At 40.6% G+C, this 21286-nt stretch overlaps 1 protein-coding gene across 5 annotated transcripts in view; it reads left to right on the top strand.

The window, feature by feature from the left end:
• Positions 1–21286, top strand: part of LOC129698033 (protein furry homolog) — a 190382-nt gene that overhangs the window by 104334 nt on the left and 64762 nt on the right. For all 5 annotated transcript variants that reach the window (XR_008723609.1, XM_055636862.1, XM_055636861.1 and 2 more), the window contains exons 25-35: positions 501–592; positions 3400–3572; positions 5757–5917; positions 8421–8531; positions 10077–10231; positions 11824–11923; positions 14528–14699; positions 16081–16337; positions 16902–17048; positions 18679–18847; positions 19635–19725. Coding sequence is in view for 4 of the 5 variants with exons in the window: in XM_055636862.1 (XP_055492837.1) it covers positions 501–592; positions 3400–3572; positions 5757–5917; positions 8421–8531; positions 10077–10231; positions 11824–11923; positions 14528–14699; positions 16081–16337; positions 16902–17048; positions 18679–18847; positions 19635–19725 (1628 nt within the window). In the remaining variant the exon portion in view is untranslated. The remainder of the gene's footprint in view (positions 1–500; positions 593–3399; positions 3573–5756; positions 5918–8420; positions 8532–10076; positions 10232–11823; positions 11924–14527; positions 14700–16080; positions 16338–16901; positions 17049–18678; positions 18848–19634; positions 19726–21286) is intronic.

Raw genomic sequence — 21286 nt, 5'->3', positions numbered from 1 at the left:
ATTAGATCCTTTATTTGTCATTCAGACCTTTCGGTCTGAACGAAATGTCGTTGCCTGCAGCCATACATATAATAATAAACAACAAAACACACAATAAACACAATTAACATCCACCACAGTGAGTTTACCAGGCACCTCCTCACTGTGATGGAGGCAAAAGTCTTAAAGTTACTGTCTCTTCCCTCCTTATTCTCCCTCTGCGCTGAGGCGATATGTTTTTACCCCACCGGGCGATGGTAGTCAGTCCCGCGGCTCAACCGAGCTCCGTGAACGGGCCGGTTCAAGCTCCGCGGCCCAGGGTGGTCGAAGCTGCCTCCCTCCAGTCCAGCGGACACAGCTGTTGCCGCAGGTGCTCCGGAAAACAGGCACCAGCCTGTGACCTGCGAGCTCCCGACGATGTCGTCCACTGGCCCGCGGCCAATGTTATTTTCTGTGTATGTAATTAGATCATGTTATACCTTTCGATCTGAATGGACATTATTTTTATATTTCTACTTCAGAACAAAAAGAGGCGTGAACGACGAGACCTATTACGATTGCAGCTTCTAAGAATATTTGAACTTCTTGCTGATGCTGGTGTCATAAGTGACAAGTAAGTTTACCGTATAAGAAAAGATTAATATTATTTTCCTTTGTATGATACACAATTTAGCATTGATTTTATACTTGGAGAAATGTGATGTAAGATAGCACTGGAGCATGGCAACTCTTCATGTGCTCTTCCCAGAGAAGGATTGACTATAATATGATACACTCACTCTATTTCTTAAAATCTATTTTCTATCTGTCTTTATCTTCCCCTTTGCCTTATCTATTGTACTTGAGTTTGACTTGATTGTATCTATGCATGGTATGTGCAATCTGTTTGGATGGCATGCAGAACAAAGCTTTTCACTGTACCCCAGTTCACATGGCAATAATCCTAAACCTACTCTGCATGGAGTATATTATTGCTTTTGCAATTTTAGCACTGCTATTTTTTTAAAGTACATGATAATATTCAATTGCTAATATTTTCTGCATGTGAGAAGCTGTTATTAAGTGTTTTCAAGTCTGTTCATACCGCAAAGGTGCCAATTTACGAGATAATTGACTAAATGTAGGTGAAGGTTTAATCCATGAGCTTTTGCATTTTCACCAACAATGTAATGATGCATGATGACCTTGGGAAAGACACAAATTAGAAACATAGAAACATAGAAATTAGGTGCAGGAGTAGGCCATTCGGCCCTTCGAGCCTGCACCGCCATTTAATACGATCATGGCTGATCATCCAACTCAGTATCCCGTACCTGCCTTTTCTCCATACCCTCTGATCCCCTTGGCCACAAGGGCCACATCTAACTCCCTCTTAAATATAGCCAATGAACTGGCCTCAACTACCCTCTGTGGCAGAGAGTTCCAGAGATTCACCACTCTCTGTGTGAAAAAGGTTCTCCTCATCACGGTTTTAAAGGATTTCCCCCTTATCCTTAAGCTGTGACCCCTTGTCCTGGACTTCCCCAACATCGGAAACAATCTTCCTGCATCTAGCCTGTCCAACCCCTTAAGAATTTTGTAAGTTTCTATAAGATCCCCTCTCAATCTCCTAAACTCTAGAGAGTATAAACCAAGTCTATCCAGTCTTTCTTCATAAGACAGTCCTGACATCCCAGGAATCAGTCTGGTGAACCTTCTCTGCACTCCCTCTATGGCAATAATGTCCTTCCTCAGATTTGGAGACCAAAACTGCACGCAATACTCCAGGTGTGGTCTCACCAAGACCCTATACAACTGCAGTAGAACCTCCCTGCTCCTATACTCAAATCCTCTTGCTATGAAAGCCAACATGCCATTCGCTTTCTTTACTGCCTGCTGCACCTGCATGCCTACCTTCAATGACTGGTGTACCATGACACCCAGGTCTCGCTGCATCTCCCCCTTTCCCAATCGGCCACCGTTTAGATAATAATCTGCTTTACCGGATTTGCCACCAAAATGGATAACCTCACATTTATCCACATTAAACTGCATCTGCCAAACATTTGCCCACTCACCCAGCCTATCCAAGTCACCTTGCAGTCTCCTAGCATCCTCCTCACACCTAACACTGCCCCCCAGCTTAGTGTCATCCGCAAACTTGGAGATATTGCCTTCAATTCCCTCATCCAGATCATTAATATATATTGTAAATAGCTGGGGTCCCAGTACTGAGCCTTGCGGTACCCCACTAGTCACTGCCTGCCATTGTGAAAAGGACCCGTTTACTCCTACTCTTTGCTTCCTGTTTGCCAGCCAGTTCTCTATCCACATCAATACTGAACCCCCAATGCCATGTGCTTTAAGTTTGTATACTAATCTCTTATGTGGGACCTTGTCGAAAGCCTTCTGGAAGTCCAGATACACCACATCCACTGGTTCTCCCCTATCCACGCTACTAGTTACATCCTCGAAAAATTCTATAAGATTCGTCAGACATGATTTACCTTTCGTAAATCCATGCTGACTTTGTCCAATGATTTCACCACTTTCTAAATGTGCTGCTATCCCATCTTTAATAACTGACTCTAGCAGTTTCCCCACTATCGATGTTAGGCTAACTGGTCTGTAATTCCCCGTTTTCTCTCTCCCTCCCTTCTTAAAAAGTGGGGTTACGTTTGCTACCCGCCAATCCTCTGGAACTACTCCAGAATCTAAGGAGTTTTGAAAGATTATTACTAAATTCCGGGTACAGATTTTCAAAACCATCCAAGAGCATGTCACTGATGTCGGGGTATCTACTACACTTTCTCTTTGGCTTTTAGTTTAGTTTAGGTTAGATTTAAAGTCCCTTCAGTCCGCCAAGTCCACGCCAACCACCAATCACATATTCACACTAGTTCAATGTTATCCCACTTTCTCATCCACTCCCTACACAATCGGAGCAAGTTTTTTTAACAGAGGGAGAATTAACCCACAAACCCGCACGGCTTTGGTGGGATGTGGGATGAAACCGGAGCACCCGGTGGAGACCCACATGGTCTCAGGAAGAAACTCCATACCGACAGTACCCGTGGTCAGGATCAAACCCGGCTTTCTGACGCTGTGAGACAGCAGCTCAACCAGCTGCACCAATATGCTGCCCTAATGTGGTGCTTGCCACAAGGTGATTGTGACCATCTCATACCATAGCTGTCAGATGCAGTATGTGAAAAGATATCTCCCATCCATAACTCCATGAGAGATGTGAAAAGTGATACAAAAGGACTCACCCTTGCATATTGAATATTTTAGCATGTTCTTCTTCTAATAACATACATATTAATCTTTAACCATTTTAACAATGGACTATGACTTACCTTTGTGTTGAAATAATTGCTGTAAATAAATGGCTTTTGATTCTTGGCGACTTTGAATAAATAGCTTTTCTTTCTTTGATAGCACCAACGGAGCTTTGGAACGGGACACTTTGGCACTGGGAGCCCTGTTCTTAGAATATGTTGATTTAACCAGAATGCTGTTAGAGGCAGAAAATGACAAAGATGTTGAAATTCTAAAAGACATCCGAGCCCACTTTAGTGCAATGGTTGCCAATTTGATACAGTGTGTTCCAGGTAAAGCCATTCTGAGCTGTTCCATTTCTATTTTTGTACAGGGGGTTGCTGTTAATTTCTTGGTCCGCATGTAGCAAGTTTCATTCTGAAAGAATTTTCCACAAATAAAATTTATCACATACCCTCTCTTTTTCATATATTTATCATAAGAAGGTCTAATAGATTTCACTAACTACACAACAGGATAAATGTTATTACTTTAGAAGTTTAGAGGGTTGTTCAGACCAAGCTGGCTAATTGGATACAAAATTGCCAAGTTCAATTCTATTATTACTAGCCATTAAAATTTATACAAATAAACATGTTATTGAAATGAGAAAATAAAACTAACTTTGATCCCCGATGTATGATAATGCTGGAATTATGATATGTAATGTTAATACATTCTGTTCTTTTAGGAGAGCAGTAAAAGGGAAAAAAGTAGATAAATACATTAAATTTGTCATGTATTTTTTTTTTGCTCAAGTATTGAACTTTTGGAAGTGATTTGTCCATTGTCCACATTTCATATTCATTAAACTGCAACACATACCACATGATAAATGTATAAACTGAAAGATAAACTCAAAGTTCTGGAGTAACTCAGCTTTCGAGTCTGCAACATCACCCATCCTTTTCACCAGAGATGTTGCCTGACCTGCTGAGTTAGTCTAGCACTTTGTGTCTATCTTCGGTGATTCTTCTCATCAGCTTGTCCAGTTTCACTTTAGTATAATTGTATGTGCTGATCAAATAATTGAATATATTTTTGAATTATAGTCAATCAAATAAGAGCATGATTCTCGTGGCCAGTAGTTTTCATTGTGTCTCCTCAGATTATTGCCCAGAGTGTAAGTTATTTGACTTGACAAATTCTGTTTAAACTTAATGGAGTAATCCTTCACATTGTACCTTCACATAGAGTGCCATTAACAACGGCCTGTTTCCTTTATCAAATTTACTTTTTTGCATATCTTTTATTTATTTATCTGTCCTCATCACTGTCTATATCTCTCGTTTCCCTTATCCCTAACCAGTCTGAAGATGGGTCTCAACCTGAAATGTCATCCATTCCTTCTCTCCAGAGATGCTGCCTGTCCCGCTGATTTACTCCAGCTTTTTTGTGTCTATCTTCGTGCCAATAGACCTACATTTCCCAAACGTGAAATATACCCAGATTTTTTAGTAAATTTTAAAACGCTCTTTCTCTTTATTTTCAAAAGTTTAATCATGGTGCTGAGCCATTACTATCTCATGAAATCCCATATAAGAAATATTTTTAAAATTGGTTCTTTGTTAAATTATTCAATAAGTGGGATTTGTATCTAATGATATTGCTGCTCTAGCCTGCTATTTTTGGATTAGATCCCACCCTTTGGATTAATATGTGAATTTTCTCAGTAAAAGGCACACTTTATCCATTTTAATGGCAATGAAGAACAAACTGACAATAGAAAGCATTATATTCTGTGAGAACAAATTGGACAAATAATATAGAGAATTAAGGAAAACATAGCCTGGAAATGGAATTACAGTTTCAGTTTACAATGGCAGTTCTCTAGGTGTTGATGTATTTTAATAACATAACGTATTTAAATGTTTTCCATACATTGACTATAGGTAAGAAAATACACAAAGTGCTAGAGTAACTCAGCAGATCAGGCAGCATCTCTGGAGAACATGGATAGATGATGTTGCGGATCGCAACGTATCTTCAGACTTCCGACCTAATGTCCCGACCCAAAATGTCACCTATGCATGTTCTCCAGAGATGCTGTCTGACCTGCTGAGTTACTCCAGCACTTTGTATCTTTTCTTTTAAACCAGCGTCTGTAGTTCCTTGTATCTCTATCTTGATTATTAATATTCCTTTTGCAGTTTAATAATGGTGATTATTCAAAATAGATTATAACCCAAATTCAAATAATCATTTGTAATGTTAAAAAGCATTCACCTCAGTCTTCATGTCGCCAAAAAAATATTTTAATTGCTGTATAAAATTGCAGTGCAAGGGGTATTGCAATATCATTAAACAAGTTTAATCTCAAAAGCATTATATTCTAACGCAGGAATGCTGCATTTTGAAAGAATTTGTTTATTATCTAAAGCATGGTAAAAAAATAACCTGTGCTTTAGGCTACACCTACTATTCTTTCATTTGGCTTCTCATCTCAGTAAAGGTTAAATCTTATTTTCTCTCTGTAGTACATCACCGCAGATTCCTATTTCCACAACAGAGTTTGCGCCACCATCTCTTCATCTTGTTCAGCCAGTGGGCAGGGCCATTTAGTGTCATGTTTACTCCTCTGGATCGTTACAGTGACCGAAACCACCAAATCACAAGATACCAGTATTGTGCATTAAAGGTATGTTTACCCTTGATTGGTCTTTGGTTTAATTTAAATTCCCCTCAAGTTCTCAATGATTCAATGATACTTTATTGTCACATGTTAAAATTCTTTCTTTTTGCATACAATTCAGTAAAATCATACAGCAGACTTCACCGAGGCAGTACATAAAGAGTCGCACGTTTCTGGCGCTAACAGAGTTTCAAGAGTTCGTACTTAAGTCTTAACTTCTCGCAGAGGGCAAACCAGGCCTGCCGCCGCGTGTGGCCACAGGCGGCCTGCCAGGTCCCTCTTTGTTCCCGGCGGCTTGGGAAGGGTTTCCTTTGTTCTCTGAGCCCCCCCCCCCCCCCCTGGTCCCTCTTCATTCTTCGTGCCCCCCTGGCGGGTTCCTCTGTTCTCGGCGGTCCCTGGCCAGACCCCTCTTTGTTCTCGGCCGCCCTTCCACCGGGTCGCTCTTTGTTCTCTTGGCCCGTCCGCCAGTCCCTTTTTGTTCTTCATTATGTGTTACTATTGAACAATATGGATGGACTAAAACTATGATTCAGAGGCAGAAACGTGTTGCTTGATCCACTTTTACCAAGAATGAGCAGGGAAGAGGAGGTTCAGAACAGGGCAGTATGTGTGGTAGTGACGTGGAGGGTATTTGTGTGGGTGGCGGTATTTCAGGTGGAGAGGTGAGTTGGGGAGCAAGACAGCACTTGGATGAGGGGATAGGGAGCCGGATATCACCGTCGGGATGGATGGTGATCAGATAACAAGACAGCACATTGTTGGGAGAGGAGATAAAAGAACAGACAGTATACTAGGTGAGTAGAGGGAATCAGGGAGTACTTGTCGTGGCAAAGACCTATTTAAGGACCAAGGCAACATGGTAGGGGTGAGCAATTAATTGGTATTTTATGCAGGAAGGGAAGAATTGTACTGTTACTTTTGTTCAGGTCGGCTGGATCAGTGACAAGCTGCATCCCAAATGGGTTTGACGCAATGTGCTGGCATAACTCAGCAGGTCACGGCAGCATCTCTGGGGAAAAAGAATGGTTGACGTTTCGGGTCGGGACCCTACTGCTTTCCCAAACGGGGTGGGCAGTGCATGCACATCAAAATGTAGGATCCTGTACATTGGAAGCTGAAGAAGCCCAAGCCCAGAGACTAAAGAAGGGTCCCGACCCGAATTGTCACCTGTCCACGTTCCGCATAGATGCTGCCTGACCTGCTGAGTTAATCCAGCACTTTATTCTTAGATAGTGCAGGTTGTAACGATCTTGCACCATCTGCTGATGTGTGCAACCTGAATTTACTGTGAGTAGTGATAACTGCATGCAAAATGCACATGCTGTCTGAGCAGATGCTGCATACTGTATGTTATTTTCCATTAGGATTAACTTCCCTTGCCTTTTTGCTCAAATCCAGGCAGAAGGTACACAAGCTATTTGATTAATTACTGGAGAAAGATTGTTGAAGTGCCCCGTTTGGCCTGTGTACCTTCTGCCTTGGGGGATTTGGACCATTGAGGTCCTTTGCTCAAGCCCCTCGGCTATTGCAATGCGTCAAGACAAGAGCCCAAGATGCTCGTAATTTAACTCCTTAAGCTGTTGGAGTCAAACAGCCCATGCCGACTAACGCTAGTCCCATCTAGTGTTGGCTGCACCCTTCCTTGGTCATGTTGCCGGCCCTGATTTGTTCTGGCATTTTCCTACCTCTAGTTCCCCCCGCCCCCCCTATTTTCAGTCTGAAGAAGGGTTCCATACTGAACGTCACCTATTCCTTTACCCAGAGATGCCGTCTGACCTGCTGATTTACTCTAGCCCTTTATGTCTACCTCAGTATAAACCAGCATCTGCAGTTCCCTCCTACAAACCAGTCCCACCTGCCCACGTTTGGCCCATACTCCTTTAAACCTTTCCTATCCATGCACATGACCAAATGTCTTTTAAATGTTGTTATAATATCTGCCTCAACTATCTCCTTAGGCAGCTCGTTCCACATACCTGTGTGGAAAGGTTGCCCCTCATGTTCCTGTAGCATTCCAATGATGATAAACTCCACTATTCTCCACTGCATGTTCTACATTTCAGTGATATATGAACTATACATTTTCCAATATATGTTTCCTGAGGCCTTCCATGCGAAATCTAATTAAGTACATCAGTTCCCCTTGGATTCTGTCAGTTTTTGCTGAAATTACACAATCATGTGAATGAAATAACTTTGTTGGCCAAAGGGCCTGTTTCCATACTGTATCTCTAAACTAAACTCTATTGATAGAATATAGAACAGTGGACCAACCAGGCCCTTTGGGCCACAATGTCTGTGCCAAACATGATGCCAAGGCCAAATTTTATCTGCCGGCACGTAATCAATATCACTCCATTTCCTGCTTATCTATGTGCCTATCCAAAAGTCTCCTAAATGCCACTATTGCATTTGCCTCCTATCTGAATAAAAACCTAAACTGTAGCTATATCGTGTTGGATTTGTCAGAAATTAAGATGATCATTCTTTTTTTTCCCCCTCCTTTTAGGCAATGTCAGCTGTGCTGTGCTGTGGCCCGGTGTTCGATAATGTAGGTCTCTCTCCAGATGGTTACCTCTACAAATGGTTGGATAATATTTTGGCATGCCATGATCTACGGGTAAGAAAATTATGAACACTGCAGATCAAGTAAGGGTCAGGGAGGGGTTGTTAAACAGTAAAGTTTGGTTGCTGGAATTGGGGTGTAATTTATCTGAGCCATAGAACAGTACATCACAGGAACAGGCCCTTCGGCCCACAATGTCTGTGCTGAACATGATGCCAAGACCATCACTTATCCACCTGCACATAACTCGTATCCAGTTATCTTCAGTTCTTTGTTTCTACATTTTGACTGCTCCACTGTGAAATCTCCTCAAGGTATGCCTATTCTGAAGAAGTTCTCTTGTTCTCATGTTCTCCAGGGATACTGCCTGACCCACTGAGTTACTCCAATATGTTGTGTCTTTTTTTTGTAAACTAGCGTCTGCAGTTCCTTGTTCCAATGTATTATATGCCGTTGGGTGCCATAGTATCTGTGCAGGACTCTCATCTATCCAGAAAATCCCCAGTTTTTTACACATTTGCAAAATTCAGATTAAATAACACATCAAACTGCCATGTTGTGCAATCTAGTTTTTAGCTATAAATATCAAGTAAACCTTGTACATTTACTTAACAAAAAATAGAATTCCAAACCTCTGGATCTTTCCATCATTTTATATCTTCATATTCAAGACATGTAAGCATTATTTATTTGTTAGTACAGATAAGTCTGGAAATATCCCTCGAAATGCAGCTCTATATATGTTTGGTTAAACTACATTGGAATATTGCGTGCAGTTTTGGTCACTCCATTCCAGGAAGGATGAGGAGGCTTTGAAAAAGGCGCAGAGTAGGTTTACCAGAATGCTGCCTGGATTATAGGGTTTCAGCTACAAGGAAAGGTTGGATAAACTTAGGTTATTTTCTTTTGAATGTCAGAGATTGAGTTGAGACTTGGTAGAAATAGATAAGTAAATTACATAAGTAAAAATAAGAGGGTAGGCTGTCAGAACCTTTTCCCCCAGAGTGGAAATATCTAATGCTAGGGGGCATAGCTAAAAGGTGAGTGGTGGAAAGTTTAATGGAGATGTGTGGCACAGGTTTTCTACAGTGGTGGGGGCCTGGAAGGCATTGCCAGGGGTAGTGATGGAGGCAGATACGATAATGGCATTTAAGAAGCTTTTAGATGGGCTCATGTAAGTGCAAGGAATAGAGGGATATGGATGATGTATGGCAGATGAGATCAGTTTAACTTGGCATCATGTTTGGCACAAATATTGTGGCCTGAAGGGCCAGTTCGTGTGCTGCGCTGTTCTGTGTTCTATGTTCTAAGAATTTCCAATGTACAGGATTTAATCATTCATAATATTTTGTAATGGCTCGATTGTTATCATGAATAGTCTTTCCACTGTGGTTATCACGCAACAAAAGCTTGCCACTGTTCCACGGCACAAATTAAACTAAACTAAAACCTTGGAAGTTTCACTGGTGAAAAAAATGTCCCAAGGAATTTGATGTAACCATTTTTTAGCATTGATAGCATAATGATGGAACCTGTAGATAATGAGGAGCTGTTTATAACAAGTGTGTATTTCTATAAAAATTCTGTTTTATTTCATAGGTGCACCAGCTTGGATGTGAGGTTGTGATATTATTGCTGGAATTAAATCCGGACCAAGTAAATCTTTTCAATTGGTCTGTGGACCGATGTTATACTGGATCTCACCAGCTGGCTTCAGGGTGTTTCAAAGCAATTGCTACTGTGTGTGGAAGCAGGTAATCACTTTGTAATTCCAAGGCTTTATTCAGCACATGTATTGTCTCATGCTATTAGACCTGTTTGTAATTCCTCACTACTGCATCATAATTTTCAAATCTTCACAACTATTTGTATAACTTAAATATTTTCAAATGCTGAATTATATTCTGCAGATAAATTTTCATCCGTCAAGTTGACAAGTAGAGTATAATAGTCACCCATGCTTCAAGTAGACTTACAAATATATGAACTAAGGATAGAATTCAGCTACTTGGCACGCAAACCTGCTCTGCTATTCAATAAGGTCATAGCTGATCTGATTGTAAGCCACATTCCTGCTTTTCCCCAGTAATCTTTTACCTTCTTGATTATCAAGAACCCAACTACCCCATCTTTATATCCTCAAAGACTGCTTCAATACCCTTTTGACTGCTCCTTCCGAAGATTCAAATTCAGAAGATAGGAGTGACTGTAGTGCTTGCGCTTGAATATTAGCACGTGTCACAGCGCTACAGTAGTCCTTGTGAGGATATTCGAGTCATTCAGCGTGGAAACAGGCCCTCTGGCTCAACTTGCCCATGGCCATCAAAGTGCTCCATCCACACTAGTCCCACCCACCCACGCTTGGCCCATAACCCTGTAAACCTGCACTTTCCATGTACCTGTCCAATTGTCTCTTAAATGTTATGATATTACTGCCTCAACTACATCCTCCGGCAACCTGGTTCTTGACTCCCCTATAGGCATTTAATCAATCTATTCCTCTCATAATTTTGTACACTCACAAGTCCATGCATTTACAGCTCTTGCTTACTGCACCATTGAAACGTCTATTTTGATTTCTATTTCCAGTGAGTTTAATAGAAACAAATATAAGGACTGATGTTTAACTGGTGCATGATATATATTCAAACCTCAAAGTTATTCCTAGTGTGCCACCATTTTTAATAATTAATTAATGTGATATTAAGTAAGGTAATATTAAGAATATTTTTTAGTAATTTCCAGTGGGTTGGGAAGGCTATGATCACAATATGTTCTAGTCTTAGATCATATAATTGATATTGTCCAATGCAAGGTTCAGCACGATTATAGAACAGGCAACGTACCCTTCACCCCACAATGTGCCAAACATGATGCCGTCAAACTGATCTCATCTGCCTGAACATGATCCATAATCCCTCTATTCTCTGCACTTCTGTGTGCCTATTTAAAAGCCTCTTTTTAAATGCCATATCATATTTGCCTCCACCATCACCATCCCGGGCAATGTGTTCCAGGCCCCCACTATTCCCTGTGTAAAATCACTTTCCCAGCACATCTCCATTAAACTTTCTCGCTTTCACCTTGCAACTATGCCCTCTAGTGTTGGACATTTCTGTCCTGAGATAAGTGTCTGATTGTCTATCCTATCTATGCCTCTCATAATTTTCCAATCAAGTTTCCCCTCAACCTCCAACAATCCAGCTTATAATTGACAATTCTCAGAGTTGCTCGGTACAAAAATAAATTGATGCTTAAGTATTAAGTTGGTATGGTTAAGATTCTGTGTAACCCTCACCAAACATTTGTAGAGTTGGTTGTGAATTGTTTTCATTTCCCTTCCCAGGAACTATCCGTGTGATATAGTGACCCTGCTGAACCTCGTGCTTTTCAAAGCTTCTGATACAGACCGAGATATCTATGAAATCTCAATGCAGCTCCTGCAGGTACAAAAGTGTGAAATGTAGTACCGCTTCAAATATTTTTACTGAAACAAAATATTCCGTACTCATTCAGAGATCACAATGTTTCATCATGGGTTTTTTGTACACAATTGGTCCATCAGTCTCTTTTTCAAAATTGTTTATGAAGATCCTTTTCACCGTACCACATCCCTCCACCCCCTGCTAAGATAGTCCAATGTAACTCCTGAAGAAGGGTCACGACCCGAAATGTCATCTATCCATTTTCTCCAGAGATGCTGCCTGACCCGCTGAGTTCCTCCAGCATTTTGAGTCTTATCTTTTTAACTTCAGCACAGTTATCTACCTGACATGGTGGAAAATTGTGCTCAGAATAAAGGAGGATGTCCATTACTGACCCATGTGATATCCTTCAAGGGAGGAAATTTGACATTTTAAACTGGCCTGGTTTATCCTTAACCTGACCCATCAATGTGATTGGCTCTCAGTTTCCTCCTGCAATAGCCTAGCAAGCCATTCAGGAGAAATTTAGGATGGACAATAAACGCTGGTCTAGTCAGCATTGCCCACATTCAGCGGCTTCAATAAACTGCATCAATTATCCACAAACTGACAGAGGTGTCGACATAGTCATTCGATTGCACTGCTCACTACAGCTCAGTTTGGAATCTATCAGGAAAATACACCCTGACCATCCCTAGCCTCAGTTGAAACATGAACAAAAGAGACTTTAACAATCATGAGCTTATGGCAATATTTGACGATCAAAGTTAATAAGAATCAAGCAGAAAACTCTTCACATGTTGGGGATATACCAAACACAAGGAGATGGCCAGCCCTGCCGGCAGTCTGTTAGTTTTTTGTCACCTTTTTGTTATTTTTAGCGTTTGTTAAAAGTTTGTTTTTATGTTCTTCGGTTTTTTTAATGTGGGGGGGGGGGGGGGGGGGGGGGGGGGGGGGGGGGAAACTTTTTCTCAAGTTCTTACCTTCTCGGAGATGTGATCAATTTTTGGATCACATTCACCGGGCTCTGCGGCCTGCCATTGCTGGAGCTGGGAGCCGCCTCAGACTGTCGTGAGCCCCGCCGCGGGGCGCGGACTTAACATCGGAGCGGATCCCTTTCCTGGGATCGCTCCCACCGCGGCCTGCGGACTTACCATCAAGGGCTCGCAGTCTTGGGAGAGGCTGAGTCGGGAGCTCCAACGCCGGAGAAGGTTCATCCAGCCCTGACGCGAGGTTCGATCGCCCGGCGCGGGGGAGCTGATAACCCCCCGATGCGGGAGCTGATCACCTCGACGCGGAGGGGCCAAATGCCGCCGGCTATGGGAGTCAAGACCGTCCCATCAACGGAGGGCTCGAGGCTCCCGACAGAGGAAGAACAAAAGGAAGAGACAAACTTTATTTCGCCTTCCATCACAGTGAGGAATGTGTAGGAGTCACTGTGATGGATGCTCATGTTAAAATGTGTTTTTGAATCTGTTGCTTTTAATTGTATGACTGACCTGGCCAGTGAAATTCCTCGTATGTTGCAAAACATACTTGGCGATTAAAATCTGATTCTGATTCTGATACAAGCATCTGCAGTTCCTTTCTATAGATAATATGAGTAATTTGTCGGGGCTGTGTCCTAGGTTTAGTAATCTTCAGCTGCATTATCGGTGACTTCCCTCATATAATAAGGTGAGAAGTGGGGATGTTTTCAGTTCATTGCAGTGATCAATTCCATTCCAAAATCCCACGGTAATGAAACAATTCATGACAGCTCTTTCTAATCCTGCAATTTCCAATTTCTAGAACAACAAGGAAGGACAAACTGTCTATTAGTTCCCTTCCAAGTCACACATCTTAATTTAAAAAAAAATATCTTGCCCTTTCATCACTGGGTCAACTCATGGAACCCCTTACCAAATAGTAGTTTGAGTATTTTTACCATAGAGGCTACAGGGCTTCAAATATTTAGATTAATGGCATCTTTTCAATGATAAGTTGGGTTGACCATTAAATTTCTCCCCTCATCTCCTACCTACATACCTTCCTCTATCTTCACAATTTGCAATCCTTCAATCTTCAACCCTTTTGTCTCACTCCTTCCATCTTATCATCTCTGGCCTTTGCCCAATCATCTGCCTATCAAAACCCCCCTCACCTCATCTTATTACCTGCCAGTCTTTGACCTGCCCCTCCTCTCTTCCACCTTGCTTCCGCCCCACCCGCCCCCCTTCACAATCAATCTGAAGATGGGTCCCAACCTGAAATGGAACCTGCCCATGTGCTCTTGAGATGCGGCCTGACCCGCTGAGTTACTGCAGCACTCTGTGTCTTCAGTTCCTCAAGGATCCCATCAAACAATTTACAAGGTCAAATCAAAATTATAATCTGACAGAAATGTTGACGCCAATTTATGTCTTTCTGAAAGAAAGTTTGCAGTTCTTCAGAGCCCTGCTGTGTTTGAAATATCTAAAATGTCAAGAATTTTATCGTAATGTCACAAATCCATACATTTTGGTTGAAAAGTAGCAGAAACATGATTATTATGCCTTGAAATCAGAAGAAATAATGTGTTTATTACTCTTTGTTATACAGTTGAAGTTCACAATTCTAATTAATTTTTCAATATGTTCTTTTCAGATTCTGGAAGCAAAATTATTCCTGTATTCTAAAAAAGCAGCTGAGCAGAAACCGGACAGTATTCTGTTTGGAACACATGCACCGTTACCTCACCTGTATTCTGTGTCATTGTCCCAACTATCAAATGAATTAGCAAGGATGTATCCCGAGCTCACACTTCCTATGTTTTCAGGTATTTCTTAACGTGTTAAATGCCTGGTTCTTTGATTCTTTTAGCAGATATTTTTCTTTTGGGAAATATTATTTTGGTGAAGAAGTAACCCATCGAGTAAAGTGTAGTTTATCACTTAGAATCAAAGCTCTGCTGGCATTCAAAAGGCTATTTTGTACCAAAAACTAGCCAGTTCTGGTGTAAGAGCAGAGAATGCTTAGGATGCTTTGAAGCTTGGCCAACGGCTTTGGGAACGGAGGCAGTGTTGGTGTTTCAGATTAATGATCTTTCATGGTGGAGTTTTAGAATCATTGCCTCTATTTCCTTCTCCCTGGATGCTGTCTGGATTTCCTTCTCCCTGGATGCTTGCTAATTGTTTCTAGCTTTTTCTGTTTTTGTTTCAAATTTCTAGCACCTGAGTGTTTTGTTTTCAATCTCTAGGCAATTCTTATGTAAGCTTCTGATCCATGCATTTAGCCCATAGCTTTACTAATCAAGAACCTATGACGGGTGCCCAAAAAGGTCGCGTAAGTGGGACAGGCCCTTTACTGTAACAACCCGATTTTCATTTCAGATAAATTCTAAGGAAAATTTATAAAACCTTTATGAATTTCAGGATTTACGAATCCACAAACCTACACAAACAAAGATGTCATTATTTGTCTGAAGAAAGGTCTTGACCCGAAACGTCACTCATTCCTATCCAGAGTTGTGGCCTGTCCCGCTGAGTTACTCCAGCATTTTGTTTCTTGCTCAAATTCAAACCAGCATCTGCAGTTCCTTCCTACACATGTCTGTCTATCGGAATTATGTTAGTCACCTTTAATGATATACAATGCATGATCAATGCAACAACTGGAAAATCTTTCCCAAAAGTTGTTAAACCATGCATTTAAGTACTTTAAAAATTAATGATATGTCTTACCAGGAATCTTCTTCTTCTTGCGTATGGTGTGCACATCCTAAAGTTGCAGGACAACTTGTTCTATTGGATCTTATTTGATTGTGCACGTCGGGTTGATTGCATTCGTCGAGACAGGGTGGACCACGTGAAGGTTGCAATCTTCCACCCCAGGAATGATTAGTTTCTACATAGTTTCCTATTTTGGTGTTACTATAACTTTGAAGCTAGCAAACAAATATATTATTTTAAAGTTATTCTCTTTCAACATCTTTAGTACCATAAGTTAATTATATTTCATGTTTCATTTTAACGTACTTGGAATTTCTTAAGAAACATTAGCCTGGAAATAGCTACGTTTTCTTGTACAAATGTTGTGATATATAACGTAGTAACAGGGATTTGTGTCTTCAAATCACCCATTTTATGCTGTTAAGATTTCTGCTACTTCAAGTATATTTTTAGAAATTCACAATGTTCGTTTTAATCCCTTTTGATCAGAGATTAGCCAAAGGTTTCCAACCACCCACCCCAATGGTCGCCAAATTATGCTTACCTACCTTTTGCCGTGGCTTCGTAACATTGAGCTTGTGGACAATGGACTTCTTCCTATAACATCAAACCCCCAAACCCCTGAGGAACAAGCCACCTACAAGGAAGAACAAATGATTGAAGAGTATGGACTCAAAGGAAATGGCTGGGGTTCTCCACAAGCTACTTCTCTGGTGCTAAATAACCTCATGTATATGACTGCCAAGGTAGCTTTGATGTTCCTTGCTACGAATGTCATGATTTTTCTGTGCATTATAACATGGCGAAGTTTCAGAAGGTTTTAAATGGTTTGATTACGAAATTTGGAATGTTATCATTTAGTTTTTATTCTATAGAGTAAAAACTATAGTTATGGGGAGAAGGCAGGAGAATGAGGTTGACAGGGGAAGGTAGATCAAACATGATTGAAAGGCGGAGTGGACTTGATGGACCGAATGACCTAATTCTGTTCCTATAACTTATGAAATTATGAGTAGGGTGCGAGGTATGTTTACAGTTTACTGTGCTGACATAAAATACATCAGTTTCTAAAACTCGCAAAAAAAATGTAAATACATTTTAGTTTAATTTTGAGATGCAGCATAGAAACAGGCTCACCCATAGAGTCCACGCCAACCATCGATCACTCGTTCCATGTTATACAACTATTGCATTCACTCCCTAAACACTGGGGGCAATTTACCGAGGCCAATTATTTAATGTTATTTGATAATTTCATTATGAATTAATTTGGGGACAATCATAATTATCATTTTTCTTTCATTTTTAAGTATGGAGATGAGGTTCCTGGATCAGAGATGGAAAATGCCTGGAATGCACTAGTGGACAATGAAAAATGGAGCAATAATCTCAGGATTGCCCTGCAATTTCTGATCAGCCTTTGTGGAGTTAGCAGTGACACATCTCTTCTACTTTATGTAAGTAGCTGCAGACATTAAGACGTATATGCTTCAAGAAAAAATAGCAAACAATATATTTGTCTGCTATTTCTGGAGTCTTTTGCGCATGACTACATTCTTTTTTTAAATTATTATTGAACTTTTGTTGTTTATTATGGTGTCTACTGAGTGCTGAGTTCACAAACCTGGTGTGCTAATAAGAACATCATAGTTACATTTCTGGATATATGACAATAAAACACGTTGACTAATTGTAGATACTGTTATTTCTCATATTTGATTATTGAATTTATCATTAAATATTTAGCATTTATGTATTTTAGGACAATGAATAGCATTTACCGATCATAGTTAATAGATTAGATTCTCTTTTTGTAGAACTGGCTGAGCAATTACCTAGTCGGCATTGGAAAACTTATTCGTTCTCACTTAATGTTCATATATTGGTACTGATGACAGTGTGTTGGTAGGAAGTTTGCAGGAAATGCTGTGTTAATTTCTTATTTCTCTAAATTTTATATATTTTTGCCAAAGCTTGTACAAAATGCTTAGTGTTTAGTTTTGGAGAAAACTTTAACCCCGAGAGGAATTGGCTTTGGAAGTAGAGGGGATGTGAGAAAGGGATCTAGGACTCCACTTGGAACCTATTGGATGCCTTAGATTGGATGTCAGATAAAATAATCACCCCCATCACTTTTTTCTTCCTGCCCCTCCTTTGTAAAAAAACAATTATCTCCGAATATTGTGTTCAGAGCTTTGAACTCCTTTTAATCATATCTTCATAGTGACTATCAGGCCATTCTCATTTATCTTTGTTGCACTGTTTGTTCATTGATTTTGATTAGGATATTAAATGTCCATTTATCTCTGATGCTGTTAGTTCATTGGTTTTAGTTTTGATATTAAGTACATTAAATATCAAGGTCTCAATATTTTTTTCTACCTGTCCGTACATTGAGCACACCTATTATTAAAGTATCCATACAACAGGTTTTTCAGTCAGCCTCAGGATATGAAAGAACACTTATATGAATTAGTTTATTTCTGTTTGTTATCCCTTCCCAACTCTGAGACCCTTTATAACTGAGCTACTCAAATGCTCTGCTCTTAGTCTGTCTTTTTTGTATCTTTCCACCACCCTCGCCACAAAACAGCCACTACCCATCTAACCACAAATCTATACTTTCTCTTTCATTGATATTTGTGACTCCATCTACCAAAACCCAGGTACATTAAATTAACGTACTATCTATCTACGATCCCTACTTTACCATGATCCTTGAAACCCACCATTTTGATAACCTTTTGGTTCTCTTATTGTTCAGCCTAGAGTTAATGGCCATGTTTTTCTTCCATATCTATAAAATATAATCAGAGGTCCGATTATATTTCAGACCCTCAGTCTGAAGAAGAGGCCCAACCCGAAATGTCACCTATCCATGTTCTTCAGAGATGCTGCCTGACCTGCTGAGTTACTCCAGCACTTTGTATCTTCTCAAATATACTATATCTGTTATACTATATTGTATTCTATTTGAGGCACCAACATTATGTTTTTTTTTAATAAACAACCTTTAATAAATGTGAATTAAATGAACAATCTTTAATAAACAATTTATTTAATAAATGTGAATCTTTCATATTTCAGATTAAGAAAGTAATAATATACCTGTGCCGTAACAACACTATTCAGACAATGGATGAATTGTTGTTCGAGATGCAACAGACAGACCCGGTGAATCCTGTAGTCCTGCACTGTGATAATCCACCCTTTTATCGTTTTGCTGCCAGCAACAAGGTTTCCACAGCTGCATCAGGTGAGTTACAGGAGATTTTGGGATACTTCAATTTCTTGGTGAAAGGCAAGAAAAGGCAACGTTATTTTGTACTGTCATGAAGCATTATCCGTATCCCATCGTGCTGGCAAGATGGATAATGCTTGCAGCCTCAAATCAGATGGTTTTATGTTTATTTTAGTTTAGTTTAGTTTTGTTTAGGGATACTGTTTATTTTAGTTTAGTTTAGGGATTCGGCCCACCAAATCCTCATTGACCACTGATCACCCATACACAAGTTCTATCTGAAACACTGGGAACAATTTAACAGAAGTTAATTAACCTACAAACCTAAACATCTTTGGAATGTGGGAAGCCGGAGCACCCAGAGAAAACCCACGCAGTTACAGGGAGTACATACAAACTGGGTCTCTGGCGCTGTAGGGCAGCAACTCTACCGCTGCACCACTATGTTCAACACTGCTTCAGAGACTTAACACATTACCTGTCTGTGCTGCATGTGGCTGTTGCTCTAAACTTGCCCACTTCTGCAAAGCTTTTGAGCTGCTGATTTCTGTTTAGAATCTGGTATTGTTGGAATATCATAGAACTGCACAGGAACAGGCCCTGTGGCCCACAATACCTATGCCAGGCACTTTGCTAAGTTAAATGTCTTGAATATTTGCTTAACATGTGTTATTTTAATTGCTGAAATTTCAATTAGTCCAAATTAACCTAATATCAATTAATGGGATCTTGTTAGATTCTTAAAGCTATTATTGAGTAGCCTGCATGTTATTAATATTATTAAATGGATTTTCTGTTGCAGGAACCACCTCCAGCACCAACACTCTGGTCGCTGGACAGGAAAGCTTCCCAGAAATAGATGAGGGGCGCATGACAAAAGACAGCGAAGAAAGGTTTGTAGGATATCTTAAGTTATAGCCTACATGCTAATAGTTGGAGTACAGCGTTTCTCTGTTAATATTCATTTAGGTGGGCAGAGGAGGGGGGGTAGCTCTGCTGGTGAGGGATGGAATTCAGTCCCTTACGAGGGAAGACATAGGGACTGACGAGGTAGAGTCACTGTGGATTGAGTTGAGGAATTGTAAAAGCTTGTGTTATCTACTGACCTGCCCAAAGAGTAGCCCGGATGTAAGCTAGAAGACACTAATTTGTGTTATCTACAGCCCCAAATAGTAGACCGGATGTAGGGTGTAAGTTGCAGCAGGAGTTAAAACTGGCATGTAACAAAGGTAATGCCATTGTGGTGATGGGGGATTTCAATATGTAGGTAGACTGGAAAAATCACGTTGGTTCAGGACCTCAAGTAAGAGAGTTTATAGAATGCCTGTGAGATGGATTCTTAGAGCAGCTTGTAATGGAGCTGACCAGAGAAAAGGCAATTCTGGATTTAGTGTTGTCCAATTCAACCTTACCTTATTAACCTGAAATTATTATGGGCAACAAGGAAATGGCAGAAGAGTTGAATAGGTACTTCGGATCTATCTTCACTAAGGAAGAAACGAACAATCTCCCAGATGTACTGGCAGACAGAGGATCTAAGGGGGTAGAGGACCTGAAATAAATTTTCATTAGGCGAGAAATAGTATTGGGTAGGCTAATGGGACTGAAGGATGATAAATCCCCTGGACCTGATGGTATGCATCTCAGGGTCCTCTGGGAGGTGGCTCTAGAAATAGTGGACGCATTGGTGATCATTTTCCAATGTTCAATAGATTCAGGATCAGTTCCTGTGGATTGGAGGATTGCTAATGTTATCCCACTTTTCAAGAAAGGAGCAAGAGAGAAAACAGAGAATTACAGACCAGTTAACCTGACTTCGGTGGTGGGAAAGATGCTGCAGTCAATTATTAAAGAGATAATAATGGAGCATTTGGATAGCAGTAAAAGGATTAGTCCAAGTCAACATGGATTTATGAAAGGGAAATCATGCTTGACTAATCTTTTGGAATTTTTTGAGGATGTGACAAGTAAAATGGATGATGGGGTGCCAGTGGATGTAGTGTATGTAGACTTTCAGAAAGCCTTTGATAAGGTCCCACACGGGAGACTGGTGACTAAAATTAGAGCACATGGTATTGGGGGTAGGGTGTTGACATGGATAGAAAATTGATTGGCAGACTGGAAGCAAAGAGTAGGAGTGAACGGGTCCTTTTCAGAATGGCAGGCAGTGGCGAGTGGAGTGCCACAAGGCTCGGTGTTGAGGCCGCAACTGTTTACCATATATATTGATGATTTGGAAGAGGGACTTAAGAGCAACACTAGCAAGTTTGCGGATGACACAAAGCTGGGTGGCAGTGTGAACTGTGAAGAGGATGTTAGGAGGTTGCAGGATGACCTGGACAGGTTGAGTGAGTGGGCAGATGCGTGGCAGATGCTGTATAATATAGATAAATGTGAGGTTATCCACTTTGGCGGCAAAAACAAGGGGGCAGATTATTATCTCAATGGGGTTAG

The sequence above is a fragment of the Leucoraja erinacea genome, chromosome 6 (genome assembly GCF_028641065.1).
Source record: "Leucoraja erinacea ecotype New England chromosome 6, Leri_hhj_1, whole genome shotgun sequence".
NCBI classification, from domain to species: Eukaryota; Metazoa; Chordata; class Chondrichthyes; order Rajiformes; family Rajidae; genus Leucoraja; species Leucoraja erinaceus.
Note: the sequence above shows the minus strand (reverse complement) of the source record. Positions and strands in the feature narration are given on the sequence as shown.